This window comes from Clupea harengus, chromosome 2, assembly GCF_900700415.2.
Source record: "Clupea harengus chromosome 2, Ch_v2.0.2, whole genome shotgun sequence".
NCBI lineage: Eukaryota > Metazoa > Chordata > Actinopteri > Clupeiformes > Clupeidae > Clupea > Clupea harengus.
The window spans coordinates 16,651,363-16,679,201 of record NC_045153.1 but is presented as its reverse complement, the minus strand read 5'-3'; the positions used below and the strand labels follow the sequence as shown (position 1 = coordinate 16,679,201).

At 42.6% G+C, this 27,839-nt stretch overlaps 3 protein-coding genes across 9 annotated transcripts; 2 read left to right on the top strand and 1 right to left on the bottom strand.

Moving 5' to 3' along the window:
• Positions 1 to 900: 900 nt before the first annotated feature.
• fhl2a (four and a half LIM domains 2a) lies at positions 901 to 9,243 on the top strand. 4 transcript variants are annotated; one of them, XM_031584797.2, is made up of 7 exons: positions 901 to 1,108; positions 1,489 to 1,584; positions 5,594 to 5,804; positions 6,004 to 6,178; positions 7,153 to 7,322; positions 8,107 to 8,293; positions 8,467 to 9,243. In XM_031584797.2, the coding sequence occupies exons 3-7, from the start codon at positions 5,649 to 5,651 to the stop codon at positions 8,616 to 8,618; spliced, it is 840 nt and encodes a 279-aa protein (XP_031440657.1). In that variant the 5' UTR covers positions 901 to 1,108; positions 1,489 to 1,584; positions 5,594 to 5,648; the 3' UTR covers positions 8,619 to 9,243. The 4 variants fall into 4 exon arrangements, with proteins under 4 accessions (XP_031440657.1, XP_031440655.1, XP_031440649.1 ...); XM_031584795.2 differs by having other exon boundaries at positions 1,476 to 1,584; XM_031584789.2 differs by having other exon boundaries at positions 1,426 to 1,584.
• Positions 9,244 to 9,344: 101 nt separating this feature from the next.
• c2h2orf49 (chromosome 2 C2orf49 homolog) lies at positions 9,345 to 12,120 on the bottom strand. Of its 2 annotated transcripts, none has more exons than XM_031584807.2 (4): positions 11,986 to 12,120; positions 11,319 to 11,473; positions 10,813 to 11,134; positions 9,345 to 10,410 (listed from the first exon to the last, which is right to left on the bottom strand). In XM_031584807.2, exons 1-4 carry the CDS (start codon positions 12,118 to 12,120, stop codon positions 10,351 to 10,353), a joined length of 672 nt encoding a protein of 223 aa, XP_031440667.1. In that variant the 3' UTR covers positions 9,345 to 10,350. The 2 variants fall into 2 exon arrangements, with proteins under 2 accessions (XP_031440667.1, XP_012675133.1); XM_012819679.3 differs by having other exon boundaries at positions 9,345 to 10,407.
• A 96-nt stretch (positions 12,121 to 12,216) lies between these two features.
• Positions 12,217 to 19,137, top strand: mmadhcb (metabolism of cobalamin associated Db). Of its 3 annotated transcripts, none has more exons than XM_012819642.2 (8): positions 12,217 to 12,249; positions 13,862 to 13,900; positions 14,137 to 14,281; positions 14,638 to 14,855; positions 15,030 to 15,132; positions 16,160 to 16,290; positions 18,118 to 18,204; positions 18,343 to 19,137. In XM_012819642.2, exons 1-8 carry the CDS (start codon positions 12,232 to 12,234, stop codon positions 18,541 to 18,543), a joined length of 942 nt encoding a protein of 313 aa, XP_012675096.1. In that variant the 5' UTR covers positions 12,217 to 12,231; the 3' UTR covers positions 18,544 to 19,137. The 3 variants fall into 3 exon arrangements, with proteins under 3 accessions (XP_012675096.1, XP_012675104.1, XP_031440640.1); XM_012819650.2 differs by lacking the exon at positions 12,217 to 12,249 and adding an exon at positions 12,780 to 12,861; XM_031584780.2 differs by lacking the exon at positions 12,217 to 12,249 and adding an exon at positions 12,940 to 13,028.
• The last annotated feature ends 8,702 nt before the right edge of the window (positions 19,138 to 27,839 follow it).

The following is a 27,839-nucleotide window of genomic DNA, read 5'->3' as shown; positions in this document are numbered from 1 at the left end:
ACCCTGGAGCCAGGCCAGCGAGCCATGCAGCATGAGGAGCACAAGATAAAGAGGAGAGTAAGCAGTGGAAGGGAGAAGGGTCGGGGGCGAATGGAGAGATTTGGGGGGAGGGGGGGGGGGGCTGAGGAGGTGTTAGCAAAGGAGCCAAGGGGTTCCAGGAAACACTGCAGAGTTCTCGTCACCATGCCTGCACAGTATCAATCACACAATTCCACTGAGAGAGAGAGAGAGAGAGAGAGAGAGAAAGACATAGAGAGAGAGAGAGAGAGAGAGAGAGAGAGAGAGAGAGAGAGAAAGACAGAGAGAGAGAGAGAGAGAGAGAGAGACAGGGCGGGAGACTGAGAAATCTTTGATAGGTTGTGCTCTTTTGACATTTCACCTGAGACAGAGTTTCCATTCTAGGCTTCATGTAGGCAGCCTCCAGAGGCCTTATGCCAGCAACAGGTTGAATTGAGTGAGATGGTTGGCATTGAGTCAACGACGTGATAAAAAAAAGCAGATGCTTTTTCCAGACACTTCCAGTGCACCAAATAAAACAAAGCAATTCTCCACACTGTTCTCTTTTTAAAAATAGCCCGACATTCACGTCCACAAAGAGGTTTGAAACCATTATGACGCTCCCTCTTTTCTTTGGCAGGCATGAGGGAATGTGAGGATCAGCTTGAATCTTGGAAAGAAGCTAAATCACGGTAGTGATGTTTTGTTTAGATGGTGTCCAAAAGTGTATTTGGAGATAAATTATGCCGGAATGTTCTTTGTGGGAAGGTCCAGGAATCTGAATTCCAATACAGACACCCGGATGTTTGTTTTTTCCTCCCTGTAAGTTTATGGGGAGTCAGAGCACGGGGGGGGGGGGAGAGAACAGTAGAGGAGATGAAGTGGGATTTAATAGGGGGATGGAGGAGAAGGTCTCCCGCTTCCAAATATTTCCCAGAATTCATATTGACACCCGTGCCCAGAGTGGCATTAGCTTCGAGAATTCGCCATACTTCTCTCACACATCTACTGTGTCATCCAGACTTCTTTCTGCCTCCTTCACATTGGACATTGTTAGAAATCTATTTCTTCATCACCACACCTTACTGAGATGGCACCTTAAACTGACTGGGTGAGTACTGAAGATGTGGAGAGACTTAATGCATGTTTGTGCCTTTGTGCTCAGACAAGGAATCTCACTATCGTTTAGTGTGTGTGTGACTGCAGAGGCTTTCCAAGGGTGTTTGTTCTCATATGTCTCTTAGCACACACGACAGTGTGATGCCTTAAAAGGACAGCAGGGTACGTGTGTGTGTGTGTGTGTGTGTGTGTGTGTGTGTGTGTGTGTGTGTGTGTGTGTGTGTGTGAATGTGCATATTTGTGCATGTGTGTGTGTAGCTTTTTTATCTCTTGTGTCTGACAGTGGTGGCGCTGTGCTTGTATTTATAGCGCATCTAGATAAAGAGTGCCTGTCCTAAGCCCCACCACCTCTCAATTAGCGGCGTTCCATAGGTGGAGTAAGCCAATAAGAGCGGACAAGATCCCTGGGCCCAGAGCAGCCCCTGCTCACTCAGCAGAGACCCCTCACCCGGACACATACAGCCAGAGGTAAGAGCATCTGAACTACCTTACCTTTTGATTCTCTAAATGTTATCATGTTGCCATCAATGACTGAAAATGAAATGCCTATGTTTATCAGTATTAATGAAAACTTAGTGACTGCAATAGTAAAGGGACTGTATTAAAGTACCTACTATGCAAACTGCACTTGATATGGAATGGTGTGATATCAAAAAAACACTTGAGGGATCAATTAACTCCCTATAAAGTAGGTGGTAGTGCAGCAAAGAATATGTAACATATGTAAAACATATAGCCATGTTCACACTAACGGTTTTAATGTTGTCCATCAAGATCACTTACCTGTAGTCAGGAACATTAACAGCCATTGTTTGTGGGGGATTTCTCTTCTGCTGGCTTCAGTATGTGGCATCCCATTCATTCTTCCTCACCCCTCTCTCTCTCTCTCTCTCTCTCTCAATTAAACACTTTATCTTTCTTTGTCTACCATCCTTAGCGTGTGCCATCTCTGCTTCATAAGTGTGCTGACACAAGTCCTCCATTAGCCATTTACACGAAAGAGATAACCCCGTTGGTCATGCCTTGCATTTTCCCCTTCCTCTCTTGCTAGATGCTAGCATAGCATAAATGCTGTCAATTTAACCATGCACCTGTCCGACTGTATTCGCAGCCTGTTTTCCCCGGGTGGTCAGGAGGTTTTAAAGAGTGTGAAATGTAGCACAGGGCACAGGCATTTCACTGAAAGAAGAGACAAGTACAGTGGTGTTGCGCTACAGTGCACAAACCTCTCGACAGACCGCCCTCTAAAAGCATTCCAGCTCACTGGCCGAACCCAGCCTCTCTGCAGGTCTCACCGTAGCCAACTGGCAACTCGTTACAGCCTCAATGGAAATTAGAGAATGACAGATGATGGGGTGTACGACTTACACATGGGACCCTCAAGGGGTGATCAAGTTGTTACGTGGATGGCTAAATGAAGGGCTTCTTTAGGTTCTTTCCAAGTCTATTGAAAAAAACGAGTGTGACTGGATGAGATTAGTCCCATATGGTGAAAGGGGAATTCATGCCTTAGGGAACAGAAATAGCCGGCAATAGCTGGCAATTGACTAATCCTGTTGCCTCTTGGCTTCCTAAAGAGAAAAACCTGGGTGAAGAGGCTATTTTATGTGTTCAGTGTCACCCATAGGAAAACTTTAGTTCTCATAGATGGATCTTTGATGGCTCAGGATACCTAGATTTGACTTGTTATTGTTTAACTCATTATTGTTTCATTGATGTATCAATTTAATCACAGATATGTATCCTAAACTTCCTAAGAAGAAACGCTTTGAGGCAAAAATGAGATGAGGCCCTTCATTATAAAAATCTAACATGACTGACAAATTGATCTATTAGCTTCCCTTCTACGCCACTGCTTTCAATAGTCTTCTTGTCATAGCCTAGTTAAATGTGCTTTATCATTTTTCTTTCTTTATCACAACATTTGTGCCCCACTCCCGAAAAACCAAAGTAAGAGCAAATATTAAGATGTCTACATATTTCGTAAAAAGTGAGCATGATTTATGACCCTGTTGAGATCTCTCCTTCCTTTGGTCCATTTAGAAACCTGAGGGTCAAGAGATGTAAGCCTAAATCCCACTCTTGGTTCCATTCAACCTCGTTGTTGTCTAGGAGACACTAAGGAGATAATAAGATGATCTCCTTTTAGATTTTCTTGTCTTATGGGCATGCATCTTGGCATTGTATGTTACAACTATGGTTTACTAATTTGAGTGTGCTATTTTGAAGAGGGTGGAGTCGAGGGAGTAGTTGACTACCTATTGGTGGTCTTGCTAAAAAGCAAGCACGAGACAAGCAAAGGAAGCAAATCTAATCGAAATGTTCTCATATTGCCAACTTTGACAATGTTCTCTATTTGATTACACATATTAGATCAGATCAAATAAATGAGTATAGACGTTGGACAATTGGCAGCCTTGATCATGAGATGCCTGAAATCACAGGTTCAAAGGATCATGTGACCCACTAAACTTTATCCACTTTTATGAAACCAAACGTGGTCAAAGAACAAATTCAACTCACTTGGTCACATTCAACGACTGCCAGACTTGAAATAAACTTGCCTAATAATGTGATATTACAGGAGTCCCTATCTCCTTTGAGTGAGCCTTGTGTGCTGTGCGATGGGCACTCACAGAGATTGATCGCAGCTGCTCGTCTTTATTCCGTCTTTTCCCATTTGTGGAAAAACCTTCGCCGCCCAGTCCCAGAATACTCTGGATGGCCATTAGAGTGGCGGTGGGCCCCCGTGCCCCAGGCTGCTGAGACCAGGCTTAGGGGAGGCAGGGGAGAGAATGAGGGGGTAACGCTTGAGCCCTGATGAGCCCCCACAGTCGGGCGAGTTCAAAAGGCTCGGCCACACAAGATCCTCACCCTGGCAACAGCTGATTGCCTCCCTTCCCCCCGTTTCAAAATAGGTTGCAGTTGCGCTGGTGGTTTGGTTTGTTTGCCACCATTATTTTGGGAACAAGATGAATCCGGGTCTAATCTGCTGGCACTGGAGAGAGATAGCAGGGGCAAAGAGAGAGAGGGGAACGAGCAGCAGTAGAGAGGGATGAGGAGGAATGAAAGAGGAGAAATGAAAGGAGGAGATTGTATGTCATCTCAGGCACTCTGCACTTCATTTTCTGGCTGTTAACAAATTGAAGTCAATACCTCTCTGCCATCACCTCTGCCTCTGCTGCTGCACTGGTCCTTAAGACCCATAGGCTGTGAATGGTGGAAGGCATCTACCAGTTTGCCCATCAGATTTATAGAGAGGAAACTGAAGGAGACGGTGTTGATGGACAGAAATAAACATGGGCAGGGGAAGATAAAGGCTCTCACAACGACTGATGATAATAAAGGGAGAGATTTCTAGAACAGCAGAGATAATTTGCTGTTTAGGGAATGGAAAATTACCACAATATGCTAGTAAAACTAGAGGTCAGTGGACAGTAAAATTATATGCAAATTTAACTTCCTACAGGGAAGGGAAAAAAAAGGAGGGGGCGAAAAGGTATGAAGACAGGAGGAGACAAAATATGAGAAAGGGAAGTGAGGGAATTCCAGTGAGTGAGCTTTCTCCCACTTTTCAGACATTTGAGTCCTTATATGGTCAAACTCTGGAAAGGGGGTTCTTACGCTGGTGCTGCTGCCTTGGCAGAGAGTAGTCAGCGGGAGAACGGAAAGGAAACAGGAGGGAGTGAGTGAGTGACGGACTTAGCCAGAGATAGAGAGATAGAGAGAGAGCGAGAGAGAGAGAGAGAGAGCAAGAGAGAGAGAGCGAGTACGGAGAGTGGAGCAGCAGTTCGGCTGTGTGTGCGGGGACACAAGGGAGCCCGACGGGAGCGTGTCAGCATCAGGGACAGCTGGGCAGGGGTACAGCAGAGCACGACACAAAGGCTCATGGGAGGGACAACCAGCAGGAGATTAGCATGGCCGAGGCTTTAAACAGCTGCCAAGAGTGAGTGGCTTCTTTTACTGCATGCCATTACTGCATGTCATGGCTTCTCAACACTATCCTCTTCTCTCATACACACAGAGCATAGGTAGGTACATGTATGTAAGAGTGTGGACATGTAGTGATGCATGCAGTAGCTTTCGAATTTCCCACTACTAGTCTGTCAGCCTTGCATCTAACTGAGGAGTGCTGAATTAGATTACTTGCATACCATGGTTCATTTTGGGTTCATTTGGGTTCTAATCTCATCATACACCTGGGGAACTTTTACCGAACACCAGCCGGTGAAGGATCATTTGTGGCCTTTCACACAGTCTGTTACCAACATTTTGGCGGGCTGTAGCATCTTCCTGAAGTCAGGGCTTTCCTAGTGATGAGCAATGTTTTCACTCTTCACAATTTTTCATACCAGTCCTACCATAGTACCTTTTCTGTATGGAAAAATCATCTGACAAAAAACCCCAGAAACTTCCATTTCTGTTTAAAAATAGCAAAAGACATAAAATGTTCAGCTCATGTACTTTCATCCCTCAGTTTCCCTCCTCTCCCATCTCTTCTACCTGTCTGCTGACTCCGAGGAGCCGTCAGGATGACGGAGCGCTATGACTGCCACTACTGCAAGGAGTCCCTGTTTGGGAAGAAGTACGTCCTGAGAGAGGAGAACCCGTACTGCGTGAAGTGCTACGAGAGCCTCTATTCCAACACCTGTGAGGACTGCAAGAAGCCCATTGGCTGCAGCAGCAGGGTAAAAGTCACACACACACACACACACGCACACACACACACACACACACACCAATGAGTTTAGCAAAGCACTAAGCACTTAAGGCACTAAGGGTTGTTATGCAGGAAGCCAACAAAGATATCTCAGTACAAGACCAACCAAAAAGAGAGAAAACTAGTGTGACTCTCTCTCTCTGTATGTCCCTCTTTGCTCTCCATAGGACCTGTCCTACAAGGACCGCCACTGGCACGAGGACTGCTTCCACTGCTTCATGTGCAAGCGCTCGCTGGTGGACAAGCCCTTCTCCACCAAGGACGACCAGCTCCTCTGCACCGAGTGCTACTCCAACGAGTACTCCTCCAAGTGCCATGAGTGCAAGAAGACCATCATGCCTGGTGAGATCACGGTTTTAGGTTGCAGCTTAATAGGCATGGGGCTTCAGTTCCATGAGTTCTACTGGGGCTGAACCTTCCTGTGAACTCTATGTCTACATAGATATTTGTATTTCAGTCACGCATCTAGTCATTGGTTAACTTGTTAGAATTTCATAACATGAACTATAACTATAACATGATAGGGATCATTAGGTTAACCTTATACGTATGTCTGTTCTTTCTTTCTGCTAGACAGAAATAATAATGGCCATTTCATGACTGGGTACCATGTAGCGTGAGCTACAGGGTGAATACTGGGAACAGGAAACTGCAGAGAGCCAAGATATTATTTTATAAGGAATAGAGATAACATGCAAAGACTGCTGGCAACTCTGTGTACCAGAACAAGAACGATCACATGACCTGGTCTCTCGTGAACTATCTGCACTGTGTTAGTCAGAGTGGCTGCAACCCTATGCTTGAACTTTTCAATTGACTTAAGATTTAGATCACATGCAGATCCTTTTAAAACACAACAGTTCTTTGTTATCTCCCCCCCACCTCCCCAAAAATGTTCACGTGTTTACAAAAATGCCACGGTTGTTATTTTTAGTGAGATGTTCTGTCAGGCTTCCCATAAAGTAAGGAACGTATTTGTGTCTCACGCTCTTCCTGTGCCACTTAGTCCAATCAGGTCAAATGAGGTGCAACGTTCTCATCAATCAGCCTTGGATGCTCCTTTACAGCTGTCTTATTATCTCATCTTTGTAAATCTTCTGCCAGTGCAGCGGGTGAGAATTATAGCACGTAGATTCAAACAGATGTGAACCAAATAACTAACATGGGATTTTCCGTTGGTAGGCAAAAAAAAAAAACAGATTCTAAAAAAATGGATCTATGCTATGGTTAACTAAAGTTGAGAAATTGGACTGTTAAAATCAACGTTTCATCATCTGTTCATTATTTTTCCCTCACGTCCCTTCTTCCTCTCCCAGGCACCAGGAAGATGGAGCACAAGGGCAACAGCTGGCATGAGACCTGCTTCACCTGTCAGCGGTGTCAGCAGCCGATTGGCACCAAGAGCTTCATCCCTAAGGACAACTTCAACTACTGTGTGCCCTGCTACGAGAAGCAGTTCGCTATGCAGTGTGTGCATTGCAAGAAGGTTAGGCTTCGACACATTTGTCATGCCAGCCACATAACCACAAAGAAACTGTTTTTATAGTCCATGCATATTTTTTTAAGATCAACAAGTGAAGGATTTTCTTCTAAAGAACAAACTCCTCACTAAAATGGGTATTTCATAGAATCAATAAGATTCTAATTCAAAATGTCTGATTTGTTGACTTTTTAGACCTTTTCTATTGGCAACTTTTTCCTCAGATCAAAGACAGAGGACACACAGAGGACACACAGGACAGTCAGGGCAGACGGAGACAGGCACCCAGTCTTATGAGAACATGCCATCACAAGATGGTGTTAGAACAAATTATGCCTAAGCACTGTACTCTACAGTTAGCTAAAAATAGGGAGGAACCCAGACAGACACGTGAATGTGGAAAGAAAGTCATGTGTAAACAAACATTCCACTCCTGACTGAGAAAGGTACATGGGTTTAGTGAGACTGTGTGCTGATACACGTGCTTTGAACGGCCTATATAATGTTAATGCTTCCGTATAACAGCAAATACCCAGATGTCAGAGCACTACAGTGAATGACATTAGACAGTCTTGACCGAAGAATGACTTAAAATCACCTCTAGGATGCTTCTGCAGGTTACACATATTACACATATTATCTCAGAATCTCAGCTGAGGGAGACATTTTGGGAATCACGCCACAAACTTTCAACTGTCCTCAGACGCGCCCGTCCTTTCCACTAATCGCTCACTACTCACCAACACCTCATCACTCCTCTCTCTCTCCCTCTCTGCACCCTCTCTCTCAGCCCATCACCACCGGCGGGGTGACGTACCATGACCAGCCCTGGCACAAAGACTGCTTCCTGTGCACTGGCTGCAAGCAGCAGCTCTCCGGCCAGCGCTTCACCTCCCGGGATGACTTTGCCTACTGCCTCAACTGCTTCTGCAACCTGTATGCCAAGAAGTGTGCCTCCTGCACCACCCCCATCAGTGGTATGCAACACACATACTGACACACAACATCTTATTTGTCATATGCAGAGGTGGTTTTCTTCAGGGTCATTTTTCCATTTCTGAACGTGTAGTCATTTATTTCCCCTTAAAGATGTCTCTGGTATGCTGTGAATGGCCTTTTTCTGAATGCTCTTTCTGGAATTGTAACCCAGGTCTCGGAGGTAGCAAGTACATCTCCTTCGAGGAACGCCAGTGGCATAACGACTGCTTCAACTGCAAGAAGTGCTCCATGTCCCTGGTCGGCCGTGGCTTCCTGACCGAGCGCGATGACATCCTGTGCCCCGAGTGTGGCAAAGACATCTGAAGACAGACGTCCACAGGAGCAGCGTGGGCGACAATTAAAGACCGGACATTCAATGAAATGTGCACAGCAGCAGTGCTATGAAAAATGGTGACAGAGAGAGAGAGCAAACAACTGTATATATATCATATACAGGCTGAAAAACGTATAGCTGACTGACATTTACTAATCAGTTCAATTTTTCTTTTCCTCTTTGGCTTTTGCTTGAAAAGAGACGCTTTTCACAAGCACTGATCTGACACTTTCAGCAGCTCTTTAAAATATCAAGTGCAAAAGATAGATGGCATAGACTATATTTATAAATATATATATATTCAGAGAGCCTTATGTCCTGTCTACAATAACATATGTGAAGTGGCTCTTCGAGCCTTGGTCCATGTATTGTCAGTAATGCTATTTGAAGACATAAGGCAGGTAGGATCAACTTATAACTTTATAATATTTATGACTTACCTGGCTTTTCTAACACAGCATTAGTGCAACTATCAGTTTTTCTATGTGAACTAATTACACTGTGAAAAAACACACATCCCAACTACCAAGAGTGCCTTGTTTATGACCATATTTTCACATTTAAAAAGTACTTGTATTTGTGAAGATTTAAATAAACTAAAAAAAAAATGCAAAATGTGTGTGATTAATAACCTCTTAAATAAGCCTACACTCTATTTATTCCATAACGGACATTCAACTCATTACAACAAAACAAAGATTTTCAGACACATAAAAATCCTTTTGTCAGTTTATTGCACAAAAAAATGCTTCAACACCATCTGATTTTGCGATAGAAAAATTGAAAGAGGTCTCTTCATATAGTACACCAACACTTTATCGTTCCAGGAGATCTATTCTCAGGTTCTTTTTGCAATTGTGTGGTGTTTGCAGCTGTTAATTGCGCATACGTATCTTTTCCCACTTGGCAGCCCTTAGATCTAGAGCATTCAACACACAGGCTCGGGAAGAAACACGATCCTTAGAGAAAATTAACCAACAAATTATCATTGCTCAAGTCAGCCTTCTGTGCGATTCTTATCCAACCAACTGCATTAAAAGTTAAAACCGCCTGCAACACAAGAAGCTCAAGTTTGTGAAGACAGCCAAGGGAGCTAAAAACTACCCACGATAAGACCTAACAGCTGTCATCATTTGCCACATCAGTCAAATGGTTCAGTAAAAGCACTCTGCTCTCAAAGCGCACAAACACATTCAAAAGTCAAATCATGTGACAACACACGCAAATCCACACCGACAGGGGATGTCACTATGGTTACGTAGTTCATAAAATAAAACCGCTGGCACAAACATTTTCGGGATAGGTTGTTCCACTTTTGACACCATATTCCCACAGGGGCAGGCTTCTCTGGTTCCTGAACAGCATCATCTACTCATTTTTTAACTGATGTCCTTTTATATGGACTTGGTGCTCATCAAGACGAACTGGCAAGTTCAGTCAATACGAAGCGTGAGACTTGTGCAAGTGCACAGGACATTTTTTCAAGACATTTGGAGTGCACTTTTGAGGCGTGGGTCTGAGTGTTGACTCTCTAAGGACAGACAGGCTGACGTGAGAACATGCATCATGTAGGGCATGAGATCTCCACACAATCCCAGACTGATACTCTTTTTGGTGGCTAGAGTCTGTCTGACGGATACCACCTGGAGGTGATCTGTCCATGTCCCATCTCCATCCTGCCCCAGGGCAGGCTCCTATCTGGGGCAGCACCGCTGTGCAGGGTCAGGGCCAAGACACGTGCTGGATCTTCTTTTTCACATCAGGGGACATCAGCTCCCCCTGCTGGCCAATAAGCAGCAAATTCATTAGGGAGATCATTCACATTTAGGTCACACAAGGTACAAATACTGCAACACTATCACAAGCATGCACACACACATACATGCCAAAGTGTTCAATTGGGTTATGTATAGTTAATAAGGCAATATAGATCACAGAGGATTCATCTTTATAGCTCACTGAGCTCATTATCAGGCTGCTGTATGACATGCAATTGTGTGGTTTAATTCAATTCACTTTTACATACTCATCACTCTTGCACAGTAAGGGACATGAGAATGCTAAGAAAGCACAACAAAGGTAAACAATTACCAATTTCAATTATGTTTTTTTTAACGATTTTAGTTAATCAAATATTTGTATCAGTGAACAATCAGACCGCGGAATCATTCAACGCATACTCACACTGCAGTCACTCTCTCCGGGCCTCTTTAATTTTGCCGTGGCTGAATTGGAAAGCCCTGATAATGGAAGGCCACTGGGACTTTGCGGTGTTGTTGTTGGTGTTGTTGTTGATGTTGTTGATGATGACGAAGACGATGATGACGAAGAATTGGATGAGGAGCCTGGAAGCTTGCGAATAGGATTGGTCAGATTCATCGATGGAGGTGGCTTCAGGCGGTCTGTCACCCCAGGTGAGGTGTCAGGCTTTTTCAGTTTACCACTTCCTGTGGAGCTGCTGTCAAACACAATCAGTGGCCTCTTCCTTCCTAGATCCCTGGTTGAGCTATGGCAGACCAAAGCACAGGAAAAAATGTTTTTAAAAATGAATTATACAAAACTTATGTAATGCATTACCAGATTAAACGTGAAGTTACACTAGCTTTCGTTGTTGAAAGTAATCTTTAGGGGAGCTCATTCGGAGTTAATTTCCCAATTGTGAGCCAGGAGAACTTGTATGTTCCGTTCACCTGTGACTGTAGGAGCTCTGTCCCACTCTAGTCTTCTGCATCTTCTTCCCCCAGCGGCTGTTTGGCAGTTCGCGCTGAGGCAGAGGGATGACGTGCCGCATATAGAGATCCGTTAGCTGGTCTTGATTGCCATCACTGTCTACCTGAATATTCCTCTAAAGTAAGAAGTTACAAGTTAGCACCCACGAGTTAGAAACCACTCACATTGCATAGTGAATGGATACACAATAGCTTGCCAGATCAAAGTAACACAGAGAGAGGCAAGCTGGCCTTCTATGCCAGGAAGTATCTAAAACTGAGATGCTACTAAGTCAGTCAAATGTATCAACCTGTTTTAACACTGTTAATTTAGATCAACACCAAAAAGAATGAGTTAACGTTAGAATTTTGTGAACTTTAGCTGTTGGGTAATTTACAAATATCCCACATTAGGAGCTAAGAAAAACGTAACGAGTTAGGTCACCTTACTGACCATAAACCAAATGTAGGTGTAGGGGAACAACTCTTAACAGATAAGAGACACAGATTTAACAATCTCAAGTGAAGTTGTTGATGGACGACTCGCTAGGTAACTACCAGCTAACCTAGCTTGCAAGTGTGCCCATACAACAGGATAGATGGCTCATGGAGCTCACAGGGAAAGCTTCCCTTTTGTAAAATTGCTAACCTCGTGTAAAATCAACTTGATGAAGTCATTGGACAGAAGCTCAGGATGAAGTAATAGATCTGCAACTGATGATCCTCCGTCTGTATTTTTTTCTTTTCCATCACGTCCATGCCTATGGTTTGCCATCTTGTGCATTCACTCCACTTGCATCACAACGTGCATCGCTGTCATTTGTTTTCACTGTGTCAGCGTACAACGCCACCTACCGTGGCGGAGGTCCACTAGAACCCCCTCTCACCTCACTAGATGGGCATGAACCACGAGGTGAGTGAATATTTGAAAACAAATGAACATTTAGTCCACAGACCAGACCACAGATGATTTTAAACCAGCTTTTTTTAAAGAAAAAGAATGGACTAGTTATTTCGTTGGAAAGAAATTAAGCTAACGAGCAGAATAATGCAATGCTAAAATGTAATTGGCTGAGTCAACGACGTGATCGCCGTATAGTAAACCGGTGGGCTAATCACAATCAAAACTCGATACTCATTCATAGAGACGTTGCTAATATCACTGGCCGTTACATCCTAATCTAGCCAAAACTTTAGATTCAAGCAAACAACGATATCTTTTCATTACAAGACTAAACGTTTGCTTACTCGTGTTATGTTCCTTTTATACGTTGCCTTTATATCTTGGCAACTGAAACGAAATATTACGAAATGAATGGCATAAGTTAAATAACAGGACTTTACATACTATCACCGATCGACCAACATTTCAGCTCCTGACCAATAGAGGGCAGTACAACCTTTAGTGGTTCCTCAAAGCGCTCATTAAACGTTTTCACTATCTACGAACAGCCTAGGTGAAGTAAGGTCACATGGAAGAGGGAAATTGGGTGTTCTTTGGACTTATCTAACGATTTAAAGAGGGGTAAGGTAGCAGTTCACCTTTTAACTTCTGCTGTTATTGATCTTTATGCTGAATTTAGCACAGACAAAAGAGAGGTCAGTGTGTAAGGGTACCTGAGTCATATAGCATAGCATAGGATGGTAACGTACTAGGACAACATTAGCTCGTTAGATAACGACATAGCATTGGTGAGTGTTCTGCTGTTGTAGCAACCAGGGTAATGTTGTTGAACCCAGTTGAAATACTTCATGTTATATAACGGTATCTTCCAGATTAATTCAAGTTGCGAGAGTAACTTTACAGGCGCCTTTTGTGCTTTCCACTAACGATGTACGAAAATAACAATCAAGGGAGTACTACTTTACTCGCTCAGAGACAGCACTAGCAGGATAGTAGTTAGCTTGCATGCGATATGTGAGGTGGTCCAATGACGTGTTTGTGTTGATACACGCCCATGTGTTGCTGCATAGCAGCCATACAATTAATAGCTTCTTTCAACTAAATCAAGTCTGCATTCCTGGTAGTACTGGCAGTAAAGTGGCCAGTAGTTTAGGTGAAAGTGGATATAGTTGATTCGGTTTTTGTAAACCAAACTGTATCCATGGCCGTAAAGTGCTCGAATAATTGTACCTCGATGTACTTATTAAACAAAACACCATCAGGTGAGGTGGTTTGTTTTGATATTAACCTTGAATATTTGTGGTCTCAGACGTTCAATGGCCTAATAAAACTACCCTAAACCATAGTTGTTCTCCTCTGTGCTAGAGCCTCTCACTTTTTGCCACACCACACCTGAAGGCTATTTGAAGATCAAGTCAACATCATCTTAGTTCTCACCTCAGAGTACCTGGCAGGATTTATGATTTATTGGTCGCTATGACCACTAACATGTATCTCATGTTTAATTATACTTATGCATAATAGCTTTGCACTTCACAGACTTTTTGCTATTTCAGCTTGGTTGACGTAAGACACTCAAAGTGTAGTTTTACTAATGGTTATAAGTGTTTTTCTCTCTCAGACTGAAAGGAAGAAAAAGAGGCCTACCAAGATGGCCAGTGTAAGTAACTTTATATTTTCTAGAGTCTACATGTAATGTTATCATCTGTCATGTCTTATTGAGTATGTAATGTCGGTCCAAAAAAAAGGGTATACTCTTTTTAAATGTGTCAGGTCTGTATAGTGTGTATGTATGGCATACACATATGTTTGGATGTGTTGGCAGGTTATCTTAAAAAAAACAGTGAATAACCTGAAATTATGTAGCTAATGTATATGTGAATTTATGTTTACCAGGTGATCTGTGGAAGGGCAAGGATGGTGACCTACCTGCCAGGGATCCATGTTTTAGTGCGCCGTGTGGTCGGGGCCAGGGCCTTCTCTGGAGCCGGATCCTCAGGGTCTGACGAGCCGCTCCGGAACATCACACCACCTGACCTGGGTACACATGGCTCTGTAGCCTCTCCTACTTGCAGTAGTTCACATCAGACATGCCTTATGCGCTGTGCCTTATTCACCTCATTTAATATGAGCAGTGGTATGTCTCAGATGACACTCCAGGAAAAGAATGTAAAACTTTTCTTGTGATTTCTTTAAAAACTTTTGCCTCGACTTTTATTTTAAAAAATCCATTTAAATCACTGATAGGCCTGGATGACAAGGTGGAGGTACATAGACAGGGAGGTTAAGTTTTTCTTTTGTGACCTGCTATCTGTGGTAACCCTCTGTTTATGGATACATTTCTCCGTCCTTTAATGTGGTTGTTTGTGTTTGTGTGTGTGTGTGTGTGTGTTTTAGGACCCAGGACGGTGTGGCCAGACGCGAACATGGGACCGTTCGCACCTCAGGATCTGCGCTTCCAGCTACCTGGTAACGCAGGCTTTGATTGCCACCTGGAGGGGACTGTAGAGCAGAAGATGAGAACGCTCCCCAGACAAGTCCCAGACGTGCTGACCGCACCCTCCAGCAGTGACAGACACCACTTCATTTTGGCCCAGCTGGCCTCAGAGTATGAGGTTAGTTGAACAGTGATGGTGACCTTCTTTTTTTGAGGGATGATATGTGTGTAATACTAAGTTTCTGGTTAGTTGTGCCAATGGTTTGAAGGCACAAAAGGCGTTTTTGTTTCATAGCTAATCGCATTGTTGTGAGAGGGACAGTAGAGCTAATGTGAGCTGTTATGTCCACAGGGTGAAGAATCGCCCCCACAGCCTGTTAGCAAAGTGGAGCAGTACTTTGAGAATTCTAATGTGGAGTGTGCCATACAGTTGTGCCCAGAACTGCTGAAGAAAGGTGAGGCTGGAAATGTTTATATTTTGTATTTGTTTGTTCTTGCTTTACTCTTTCTTCAAACATAAAAAGGGTGATGAAGATACAACTAATGTTATTTGAGACCAAAGAAGCTGCTAGCTATTGCCATATACAACTGAAATGCAGTTGCATGTGCGTTAATGTCTGGAATGGCCACAAGAGGGCGACCTAACATTAGTTTAATGGGCTGCCCTCTTGCTCTTACTGTGTTAACCTGGTAAAACATGAACCGGTATGTTGCCCAAATGTTGGTAAATGGAATTTCCACACGTTCGGCGTGAGAAAAACCTCCATGACCCCATAGTTGCTTTATGATGAAGGTGTATGGGAATGGTATGCCATGGGATGGGTCCTTGTTGACCTAATGCAAAAAAGTCTTCCTTGAAGGGTCGTCTGTACCAGACATTACCTTACTAAGTTTATTAGCCTTGACTTTGGTATGGGCAGTATAATCAATAAGTGCAACGGACAGTGGGAGAGTGATATTTGTGTACATTTTCAGATCCTATTGTTAGTTGAGGTTTGCTGATATTCTGTCTTCAGTTATTTGACATGTTGAGTCTGCTGTCTCAGAAAAAAGCGCAAATGTTATGGTGCCAGTTATTATTAGTAATACAAACATGGCAGTTAGAGATTATGGTGAAATATACAGGACTGCAATTTCAGTAGTTGGTGGAATAGTTTCATGTTCAGACAACTATTCAAGCCATGTTGAAGATCAAGCCAACATCATCTTAGTTCTCACCTCAGAGTACCTGGCAGGATTTATGATTTATTGGTCGCTATGACCACTAACATGTATCTCATGTTTAATTATACTTATGTATAATAGCTTTGCACTTCACAGACTTTTTGCTATTTCAGCTTGGTTGACGTAAGACACATGTTCACTAACATTGTCATTTGGCTCAATAACTGTGCCGTCACAGTTGAAGTCAATTGTGTGTTGAAAACATCAAATCGGCATTATAACTGAAGACCATCATCAATTGTTTTTCTCATAACCCAGATTTCCAGCTAATGTTCCCGGAGGCACCCTCTAAGAGTATGGTGGTGGTGACGGTGACGCAGAAGACAGAGAATGACATGACGAGGTGGTGTGAGGAGGTGGATGAGGAGCGGGAGCAGCTGCTGTCTAAAGTGAGTCAAACCCTGAACCTTAGGCTATGCATTGTTGTAACATTGTTTAAACTAAATACATATAACTTTGTCTATAAACTAAGTATGTTCAACAGGGCTTGACATTAATGGTTGCCCGGTTGCCTTTAGACACCAAATTGATACAAGCGGCAACCGCAGTTTTATACATTTCTCAGTGATATCCGAACATCGTCTAAGGCCCACAACACTGCAGTTAGCAACTGTTGTAAAAACGTATAACACCATTTGATTAATGATGCTGTTCCCAACACAAACTTGGACTCACAATGTGTGTGAGTACATAACACTTGTTAATTGCAGTATATTGGATGAAGTCATATCTTCAGTCTATGCGCTATAGCCATCTATCACAAACAACAGGTAACTTTAGCCTGACAGAAGGTAGTTAACATCTTAGGCTGTAATAGACATCATAGCCTTGGCTTGTTGTGGCTTATCTGTTCGATAAATGGGACACAGGTTAATGTTCCATACCTCTGATTGTCGTCGTGACCGAAACTTGCTAGCCTCATGGTGTTGTCTAATATCCTGTATGTGCATGTGATAGTAGCCTACGTGATTATTAATGTAAGCTGTGACAAACACCTCTCTAGACCATGGCGGTATTAACCCCTGCACAGCGTACATTTAATTGGTATCCGGTCACTTTGCTAGTAGACTAACGTTTAGTGAACCCTTCAGAATTTCTTCAGAAGTGGTAGAATGCCATACATCAGAGAGACTACACGTAACAATGGACTGTTTTGAGCAATCAACCTGATTGAGGTGAAATACTTACTAATTTGTTTAATCACTATTGTAGTACACACATACATATATACATTCACAACTTCGAATAGAGGCTGTTATTGATGGCAACCATTTAGTTAGTAACCAAAAAGTCATGCCTTTTTAAAGTTAATGTTGAGCCCTGGTCAATGTCTGGCTTAGCATTACTAGCTTTAGATGTGTTAGAAATGTGGCACAAGTCTCTTGGTGAGAATATTTGTTAAGCTCTGTTTTTTATGGCAGTTTTCTACTGCAAGCTGCAGTGTTTATGTTGGGCATTCCCCTGTAGATTTATATGTTTAGTCCCACATGGACCCAACAGAAATGTCTTTCTCTTGTTTGCGCGATGCTGTCACTTCTTAACCACCTCCAGACTGATTTACATTTCTGACAGTGTCCAGGCGCCTGGCTCAATACATTTAAACATGCTGTTTTGGTATAGATCCTTTAGTGTGCCTTTTAGAAAGCCCTAGAGGACTGGAAGGACCAAGAGCTTTGTGTTACTACGACATTATGGCGATCACCGTATATGTACGGACATTTGTACACCGGCAAGATGCATCTGAACTGCTTATCACGTGGAAGATATAATTTGGTGGACAAAGCCAAGCATATAAATTCCCTCTCAATTTTAAAGGCAAGATGGCACTGTGACTTTAAAAAAAAAAATCGAAACACGGGCATTACTCAAACATGTTATGTATTTTTGGCTGGTCTTTTAAACCATAGAGTTGGTAACGTCAATTCTTGCGTTGTGAGTACTGCCAAAGGACTAGTTGAGAGGCAGAGGAAGCCTAGTGTGTGAGTGAGCAGGCTTTGCGTGGTTTCGCAGGGGCCGTCTGTACCATTTGCGTTAGTCACCGTCTACTTAAGCACCCTGTCTGGGTTCTGGTCTCCTCAGCAGGCAGCTCATTTCATCCCCTGCTCCCCGTCCATATGACTACAGATGGGGACTCTGAGCGTTTGGTGCATGGTGGTGTTTTCAACGAATAGCTCTCTCCTTCCTCGTATAACTTAATTATGGCATAATGTTTGCAGTTTATCAACGGGGCCAAGGAGATTTGCTACGCTTTGCAGAAAGAAGGCTTTTGGGCAGACTTCATAGACCCTTCATCAGGGCTTGCAGTGAGTTAATACCTCTCCTGTGTTTTGGTGATTTATATATTTTCTCTCTCTCTCTCTCTCTCTCTCTCTCTCTCTATCTCTCTTTCCCGTAATTGAACCAATGTAGTAAACGATACTCTCTGTTTATCACACTTCTAGTTTTTTGGCACGTACACGAACAACACACTGTTCGAGACAGACGAAAGGTATCGCCACTTGGGTTTCCAGATCGAAGACCTGGGCTGCTGCAAAGTCATCAGACACAACCTCTGGGGCAGTCATGCTTTCGTGGGGACGGTTTTCACCAACGCACCTCCAGGCAGCTCTGTCATGAAGAAACTACAAGGCAGCCAAGAGTGAAAATACTACCGCAAAGGGATGGTCACTGAATGTTCACATGTACTGTGGTACAGCACTTAAACACGAATAAACTCAAAAAAAGAATACATCAAGAGAGTTAAAAGTGGCACTTCAACACTTGACCGTCAGATTTTCAGAGACTTTTGCCTATATACAATACAGAACATACCTTTAAAGTGTGGTGGAGTCAGGTGCTCTGATGTACACTAAATATTGTAAGATTACAATCTATTTATTTTTAATAGAAGGAAATATATTAAATATTATGTCCGCTTGTTTTGTCAGTGTCCGATGTGAGAAGTCCATGATATTCCATTCTTTTCTGAAACATACTGATTCCTTATCGTTGTTTGTTTTAAATACCCATTGATTCAGATTGCCTTTTAACCTTTTAGGTAGGTTGAGAGCTCAGTTGCTAGTGTCTAGGTGTGTCTGTGAGCTCTTTAGTTATTGATATATATTTAGTATATGATTGCTGATTGTACAGATGGCACTTGATGTTGGGAAAGTGAGTGTTGAGGATTTGTGTGTAAATTTTATGGCAGCTTCTGCTAGAGGTCCATGCAATATAGAATAAAGCAAAATATTTTGTCATTTTTAGTTTCTGAGTTTCATTAACAAAAGTCAGGAACCCTTTTCCATCAATATATGTGTAAATGTATATCATGGAGTCATTGTATTGATGTGCTGATTTAATATTGAATTGCATATATTCATATTTAAGACTGGGAAAACAGGCTGCACCTGAGACGAGACAATTAGCATTTCTCAGTTTTCAACCAGACTTACAAACTATCCAAATAGACCAAATTCAATTTGAATTTAAATACAAATTTAATTTCAGCCCTCAGATTATGCGAATGTTGCCGTAGCTGTTATCAAACTCAAATTACAAGCGCTAAAATCAGACCTTTATACCCCATGCCCCAGCTCACACCCCCTTACCGACGGGTCCGAATGGCGCGACCCAGTCAGATAAACACAGGGCGAGCTGGAGATGTCTGGACTTGGGGCTATTGTGGGAGGGCGGCACCAGCTGCCGTGGGTGAGTGTCTCAGGGGCCACATTAGCATTCATTAACCCAAATGCAACCATCAGAGAGCAGATGGGGACCTAATCAGTCTCACCCTTGGAACGACACCCACGTGAATTAAGACAGCCATTTCCATGCACAGAAAAATGCAGCGGAACCCCGCGATTGCTATTTCAGACTTATTTAATGCAAGTAGGAACCTTCAGAGGAACGTGATTCTTTTGGCCTACTAATTTCAGAGATGACCGTGAAGCTTTCCATTTTCAGCTTAATTTCGTCAATACTCTGGAGAGCACATCGTTTTGTTGAGAGGACAATAGATTAGATCTGTAATGATCAGAGCTGTAAAAACAAATCTGCTTCTTGTAGAACAGCAATAACATACTAAACGTTCTAGTACAAACAACAAACTTGTGTTGTCCCAGTTTAGAGAGCTGTTTTATCCTCTGCATCCATTCTGTTTTTCTCTGTGTGGCCATGTGTATTCTGGCGTTCCCTGTTCAACCTCTGACTATTTTTGTTGGGTGAAATATTGCGCCGCGTCTGGTATGCAGCCCAAGTTAGTTTGACAGCACTAACGCTGTCTCCTAAGGTGTGACCATGTGTGGGCCAACATAAACTCCAAGTGCCCAACTGCCCCCCGATGCTCACACTTCAGAAGCAAGGCAGGGGGTAGACATCTTAACAAGATTGCCAAAGTTCCATTTGAAGCCATGAATAGTTCTATACCAGCAAGAATGCATTCATGATGAGACCCATACAAGAATATAACTTCACATTGAAATGGAGCAAGGTCTGTATATAATTCGATTCCTTAAAACACATCCTTAGATAATACATCCATAAACTAGGATAAATGAATGGGGGGGGAGTTGCAATATTTCTGTTAAGGAAATTGACTTGCCTGAACAATGGGAAAGGTCATGAAAGGTCATGAGGCTGCTGAAGCCTAAATCAATTAATGCTTACTAGCGATTGTACCAGAATGTGCTTGCGTGCAATAGGCTTGTTGGCTGGGGTTGTGACCAGTCAGTTGCATTAGATGAACTGCTCTGACACATCAGAAAAACATGCGTGTCACTGTTGTAAGTTGAACCAAACAATGGTCAATTGAACACAGTCTGTCTGGGATTTGGGCGCGTTAGCGTGCAATGATCATTCCAAGTTCTTAAGTCTGCAGACCCCTAAGGTCACATCACAGCACCTTGTGATTGACAGTGCTTTCTATTGGTTGTAATTGTCTTTTTAGCAGCTCCATTTAACTCTTGTCTTTGTTTTACCAAGTCTTGCCAAACTCCTCAGCTGAGTGAGAATGTGATACAGCCAGTGGCACCTGCTGAAAATGTCAATGATTCAAGAAACGTTCCCGTCATAACATTCCATAGATTTTTTTTATCCGAATCATTTCAAATCAAATTGATCAAGGAACCTTTGATGTGTTCATTGATGCTAATGCAAACTGGAAAATAGTAACAAAACAATATATTTTGTTCATGGCAAGAGCTCACGGAAGTCCAAGTTCAAGTCAGTAAAAGAAATATGTACAAGCGAATCTCATTTGTACCTGGGTATGAACTTTGACAGACTGGATTGTGTGCCTAAATCTGTCGCAGGTGAGTACATTTGACAGGAGTCACAGCTCTTACCTGAGAAGAGCACTGAAGTGAAGATGTAACTAAATGAATGTCTGCCAATGAGCTCTGGTGTTGACAGATCAGGCCTCAAGGTAACAACAAACTAACATAATTGGCCCGCTAGAGAAGACGGGGGACATGGTTGAAACTCCAAACAAACAAGTTGATCTGGTTAGTCAATCCATAGTCTGAAATTTGCTCTCTGTTGTCCTCACTGCCTGACCATGTTTCCTCGCTGATTAATCCATTAATACATTTATCATAGTCTTGGTGTTCAATTGGCTTGAATGAGTGGGATCAGAAATGTATCAAAGGATATGTCAACAGCAGAGTGTTAAAGTGCAAGCAGTGAATGCACATAGCAGAGTGCGCTAAACACTTGCACTGCTAACTATGACAGGCATGTGGTGTTGCTGTTCATGCTCTTGCTTCCTGCTTCAAGAATAAAGGTGAAGGAGGTCACTGAGGTAATTTCTGAGGTGGTCTTGAGGCAGAAGTCACGTTCAAAATGTTATCTTAAGGAAATTCCTTTCTTAAACATACTAATTAATAGAAGATTTGGAACAGACTGTTCTGGAGAGTCAACCATTATGTAAACCTTAGCACCTTTTGGCACTTCAATCATAATGAATTCACTCTGATTCAGTGATTAAATTCAGATCACAGAAGAAAATGCAGGCTATCAAAATTTAATCGAGGTGAGATATCTGGGGTCAGACACAGAGCATGTCCATTGGGACAAGGCATCAATCATTTATTAGAGTTGCTCGACTTTTGAATATTGTGTCAAAAAATGTCAGGAATATGAAGAAATGGCACACACTTGCACTACAGTTTATGGTACACATCGGTTGCCAGGTTGAAGACACTGAACCTACATAAACAAGTGCAACATTAAACTTAGAGAATGGCAAGCGACAACGAGTCCTGCACTGGATCAGCCAGTGTATACGTTACTGCCTTTTGATCATAACCATAACCTTTAGTGCAAGCCCCTAATATGAAACCTTTAATTTCATGCCTTTTATATCCCATCCTCTGAGCAAGTCTAAACCTTTGGCATGGGAACACACTGGGCTTCGCATGACGAACAGGCTCTGTGTCACAGGTCTGTCCAGAACAATGGAAGATTCCCATAACTCATCGCCCAGCACTTTCCTGTTTTTAGAAACAGGCTCACACTGAAAGTGCATTTTGCCAGGGAGCGCTGTGATGAATGTTATTCTTGGGCAGTGCCAAGAAGGGACGTGTTAACCCTTGCTGCTACCAGCTCACCATGGCAACCAGGAGTGTGGCAGTACGTGAGTATATGGGTTTGGGAGTTTGTAGACAGCCTTGTCCAGGCAAATAAAGTGTAGTTAGTCTAATCCTAATGCTGTTTTCATTCATGCAGTAATCTAATTAGTAATCCTGTTAGGATTTCAATTCAAGAATTTCACTCAATTAATAAGAGACTTAGAGTGGGGATTTGTAATGACTGAAGAACTTGGTCTTGGGCAAACAAAAGCGAGACTAGGCTTACAGTGGTCCAGATCAAAGAATGGCAACTCAGAGGGACATCTGGCCATCGAGCGAAAATACCAAAAAGTTGTGGGACCGATCAGAGGCACAGATAATGTGAGAGAATAGAAAATAAAAAAAAACAGGCCATTTATGTGTCTTGCAAAAGTCCAAGGGAGGAAAACCTTTTAAACATCCTGTAACATTTCCATCGTCCAAGTCCAAAGACAATGTGTGTCATTTCCCACCAATCAGTTCAGCACTCTTCCTTACTGTCAGCCGCTTCCCTTTCTGCAAATCTTTGCCCCATGTGTCATCTGCTGAAGCGTGTGAATCTCCACCCAGCAGTGCTGATCTGCTACTAACATCGCCAACTTTTTCTCACAGACACTGTGGATTCAAATGGAGCCGTTTTTATCGAATGGCAGGTATTGGCCAACTGTGATGCTGCCTGAGAGCTTTGTGGTGACTCCACATTATTACTGGAAAAAAACATCTGATCCAGATCCAGATGTTTTTAGATAAGTACCACACTATACACAAGGCCCCAAAACGAGGAGGGTTCAAAATTGTAAACGTCTTTGACAGTAGGTGCAGTTTGCATGTCCTCTGTGTGTTTTCACGTCTGCAAAGGTTATTATGGGATGTATAGAAAGCGCACTTACAAAGACACACACAGCTCAGTAATCCCACCTGGCTTGCGGCCTTGATCCGCTCCTAATCCCCTTGCATTCCGGCCGGATCCTGGGGTACAGCTGTGTCCAGCGGTCACCCTGCCTTCACCACCCCGCTCCCTCAGCTGAACGCGTTCCCTTGGATCATCAGCTGCCAATCAAAGCTCTGCAGTTTCATGCTAAAGCAGAACTCCACATTCCAGATGCAATGACACAGGCCCACTTTGGGTTGTAGGGACAAGCTGAGTAGCACTAAAATAACTGCCTCATATATCCGTCACCTTGTTGCTGATGTCTACTGCCATATTCTTCTCCTCAGTATTCACAATGCATTTGCGCAGTTTCTATGTCACACATTATTATATCATTATATTATCATATCATCATCGTAAGGTCACGCAATGATAATAGTACATCTACAGATGTACACATTTAAAGCTGTTGTTAACCACATCAGGGAGTGTCACAAGTTGGCCTTATTTCTCGCACCATGAGAAGTGACCTGCCTTGTCTGTGTCGTGGCTTAGCCGGTGCTGGGGGGGTCTGCTGTCTGAGTAATTAAAATCCTGGTGCAGTAGTGCCGGCCGGGGCATGCAGAACCTGCTCCCCGACAATGGAGGTCATTCTTCTGGACCCGGAGCCAGGCATCTGCAACCGGGCCTGCCGTGGCTCAGAATCATTAAAAACACGTTACTGCTCATCTGGAAACAGAACCACGGTGAGGAAATTTGACTTTTATTGCCACTGGCCTTCTCCACGGCTGCACAAATGGATTCGTTTTGGTGGAGGGAGTGGAAGAAAACCTTGAGACATTGTGAATCTGTTTTTTCTTTGTTTCTCTTACTCTCTCTCTCTCTCTCTCTTTCTTTTTTTTGAGGGGGTAATCAAAATGTTGGAATGCCCTAAAAAACAGATTAGGGAATTTGTTTCCCCTGCTTCGCTGCCCAGCTCCTAGACACAACTTTCATAAGGAGGCTTAGGACCTTAGCTTAGGTAACACTGCGAGCTGTGGTTCCCACACTGGCTGGCAGTGGCTCATATTAAACTAGAGAATGCGGAGAAGCACTGCAAATAAACCACTCAAACATAATACAAAATGAAAGCATGTGGCTTTGGGGGAAAGTCCTTCAACGGGACTTACCTCTAAGGCCGAAAGTAGCCGAGGGTTCCCTTAAAATCAGCCACTCGACTCCATCCAGCGAGAGGTAATCGCTTTGGCGGGAGTTTGACAGTAATTCCAGGAAATAAACTCATCGTGTAAAGTAAAAGAAAAGTACTGTTTTCATGGTCGCCTCAGAAGAGTCCCCCTAAGCCATTTTCAGATTATTTAGTAACCAGAGATGCCTCTTTTTTTTACGATTACTGCCTCAGGGTGAAATATCAGTCGTGTGTGTTTGGACAATGTTGACTTCATCTTTCGCCCCGCAGTCCATCTGTGACATGGGGTGGACAAAAGGCTCATGGTGTTGACCTCTGACCCCTGGGCACACGCACCAGAGGACTCGTGTTTCCTTATCCTCCCCTCTTAAGTGCGGTTAAATTAGAGATGCCTCATAAATCATCTGGCCCACAAATTCAAACTCTGTCAAAAGAGATGCTGCTTTTTAAAATGTCTGATTTGATGGTGGGTTCAATGCATGTCTAGAGACACGAGGGTTTCATTATTGATTGTGACTGAGCAGGTGGCATATTGTAGTGGAGTAATACCCCAAAAGAACAACCTTACAGCCCAGTGTCTTCTAATGAGATGAACTGGCTTTACATTTGGAAGTACATTTCACTGACACACACCGTATCAAACTTTAGTTTTAAACATTTTTGGAAACAGAAACAGAACTAGTATGAAACCAAAATTTACTGATACTATGTAATTGGAAAAATTAGATTGGAGAGCTTTTTGCCTTGATTAAAACCCAATTGTGGTCATGGGACTTAAGGCAGTGTTAAAGCTTGTCATTTATTTACATTGGATTTAAATTCAAGGCCTTTCATAGACAGCGGTAATGAAGACCCAATCATGTCTTTCCTTCATGCCTAGTCATAGTTACTATATATAAGATTATAAGATTGTGGGAGGACTAGGCTATTTCAAAGAGACATTAATGTGTGAATGCCCACTTAAGGGCTCATGAACTTGCTCTCTCAGTGTATATAGTGAGGTGAAGCCAACCCTGATATCTTATCAGGAAACCTAAATTAGTTGGTGCTTTTGTAGCATTTCTAAGAGTCATGTTGAATGTCGTCACGATCCCATTTTTGTATTTACGATCTCTGAGAGGGCAGCGGTTGGAACAACATGGCAGACTCATGTGCCTCAGGCTTGGGCAGCCGAGTGGAAAATCTCTGATCTGTGGAAAAGTGCGAACGGAAAACAGTGGGACAGCGGAGGGATATCTTTCATGTGACAGAAATAGCCGTACACGGGAATGCAGAATGCTAGAATTTGGACATGTGGACCATTTAGAATGTCGATCAAAGCCACAAAATGGAGACGTGTTTTATTGCTCACTAAATCACTGCCAAATGCATCCACAGTTGAGTAGTCATGCCTAGAATTCCCTTTGTTTGAAAAGGGTTGTTGGACATTCAGGTCAGAAATATGACAGTTTTCCATCCACATTTAACAGTTTAACAGTAGATGCAACCTTCATTTCTGTGATTTTCCATCGGCCATAAACACACAGTGACTCCCCAGTTAAGTTAAAATGCCATGTCTTCATCTTTAATATGAAGTTAGAAAAATGTTTCCAAAATATATATATACACAAGTATTTACAGAGGTACTACACATGGACCAAATCTGCAACAATATTTACATGCTCTTTAACATTTGGCACACACCGGCATGCAATACTCCTATCCATTCCAACAAAAACACAGAATCATGCACTTCAGATTTGTTCAGCACTATGGTAGAGTTTGAGAAAAGGCCATCCGAATGAGCTTCTCTGCTCTCACAACAAAATGTACGTTTACATTTTTATTTTCCATTGTAGTATTAAAGAATCCATTATTGCCTGAGTTTAAAAAAAAAGACACGACAGAGTTATCGGATAGCCCTTAAGTTAACACAAAGTCCAAGAGTAGCTTTCCAGTTTACAGAGAGTATAAATGCAGGTTTAAGAAATGCTCGAAGCACAGCGCTAATATGTTTTCCAGTTTGGTTCGAGACCAAACAACTAGCAACAGGACAGGCAAAGAGAGAGACACTAAGGAAACGATCCACAGGCTCCGAGTCAAAGGCACTCAGCCTAAACAAACCATGGAGCCAGGTGAACAATAACACTGTATTTGCAAACTCAGCGATTTCTCACAATCCACACTTCCAGAGCAGAGAATCTTGATTTAGGAACATATCACAGTACAAAGAACACAGAAAGCTGGAAAACACTGACAGGGAGACAGTATGAATGAGCAAAAGGCCTCAGTTGGTTAAGATGAATTGGCTTCGATCCCAACCAGACATCGGGACCTGAAACTGACATCATTTTGATCCACACCAGTGATCTACAAGAATATAATCTACAAAAAATGAAGCCTTATAATAATCTACATGTCCTTCATGTTCTGCAACTGTTTTGACTACAAATCCTCAGTTTGAACTGAAGCCCGGTTTCCCAGTGTGACCCACTGGTCAATCAGTGTTGCTTCAAAATAACGTTAGATGCCATGATTTAGAAAAGCCTTAAAGCTACGTTGACAAAATACACAAAACTTAGCCACAGTTGTAGGAAATTATAAATGTGCACACCCTTTTGGTTATTTTTATTAGAAAAAGGAAAACGAAGTGCTTTTTTTTTTGTCGCTCCACTAGTGTTTACGGTGTAAATGGACAAGCTGGTGAGTTTTGTAGGCATTCTTCCTCTGTTGTTAAAAATACACGGTCCCATATGGTAAAAATAAAAAGTAATAAGAGGATGTTATCTGTTCCACCTGGAAAATAAGAACTGCCTACTCTCCTACACTGCATGCTGTGACCTAAAGGCATAACATTTTACATGGCTCTCCTAACATCAACACGTAGTACAAAAATAAATACTATATATATTATATGTACATACAGTATATATCAACCATAAGATAAAATTACGTGAAACAAAATAATTAAACATTTTCACCTTAAAAATAAGTACTGTATCCTCCCATTCCGTTTTTAAATCGTCACCACTGTAAAATGTAGGACCCCCCCCCCCCCAACCCCCCACCCCACCCCCACTGACACGTCCAAGCATGCTGAGAAATATATGAAGGGCAGGACTTTAACCCCCATTACTAGACGGGGGAACAGGAACAGTGAGAAGAAACTACGCTCGAATGAGACCTAGGATTGAAAAAAACAAGCTATTTGACTGTGTTCAGTTTGAAAAGGAAAATGGTCAGAGTTAAAAAAATAATCATGTTAACACTTCATTGGTAAGAGGTTAGATTAAAGCAACAATAACAACAACTCACACT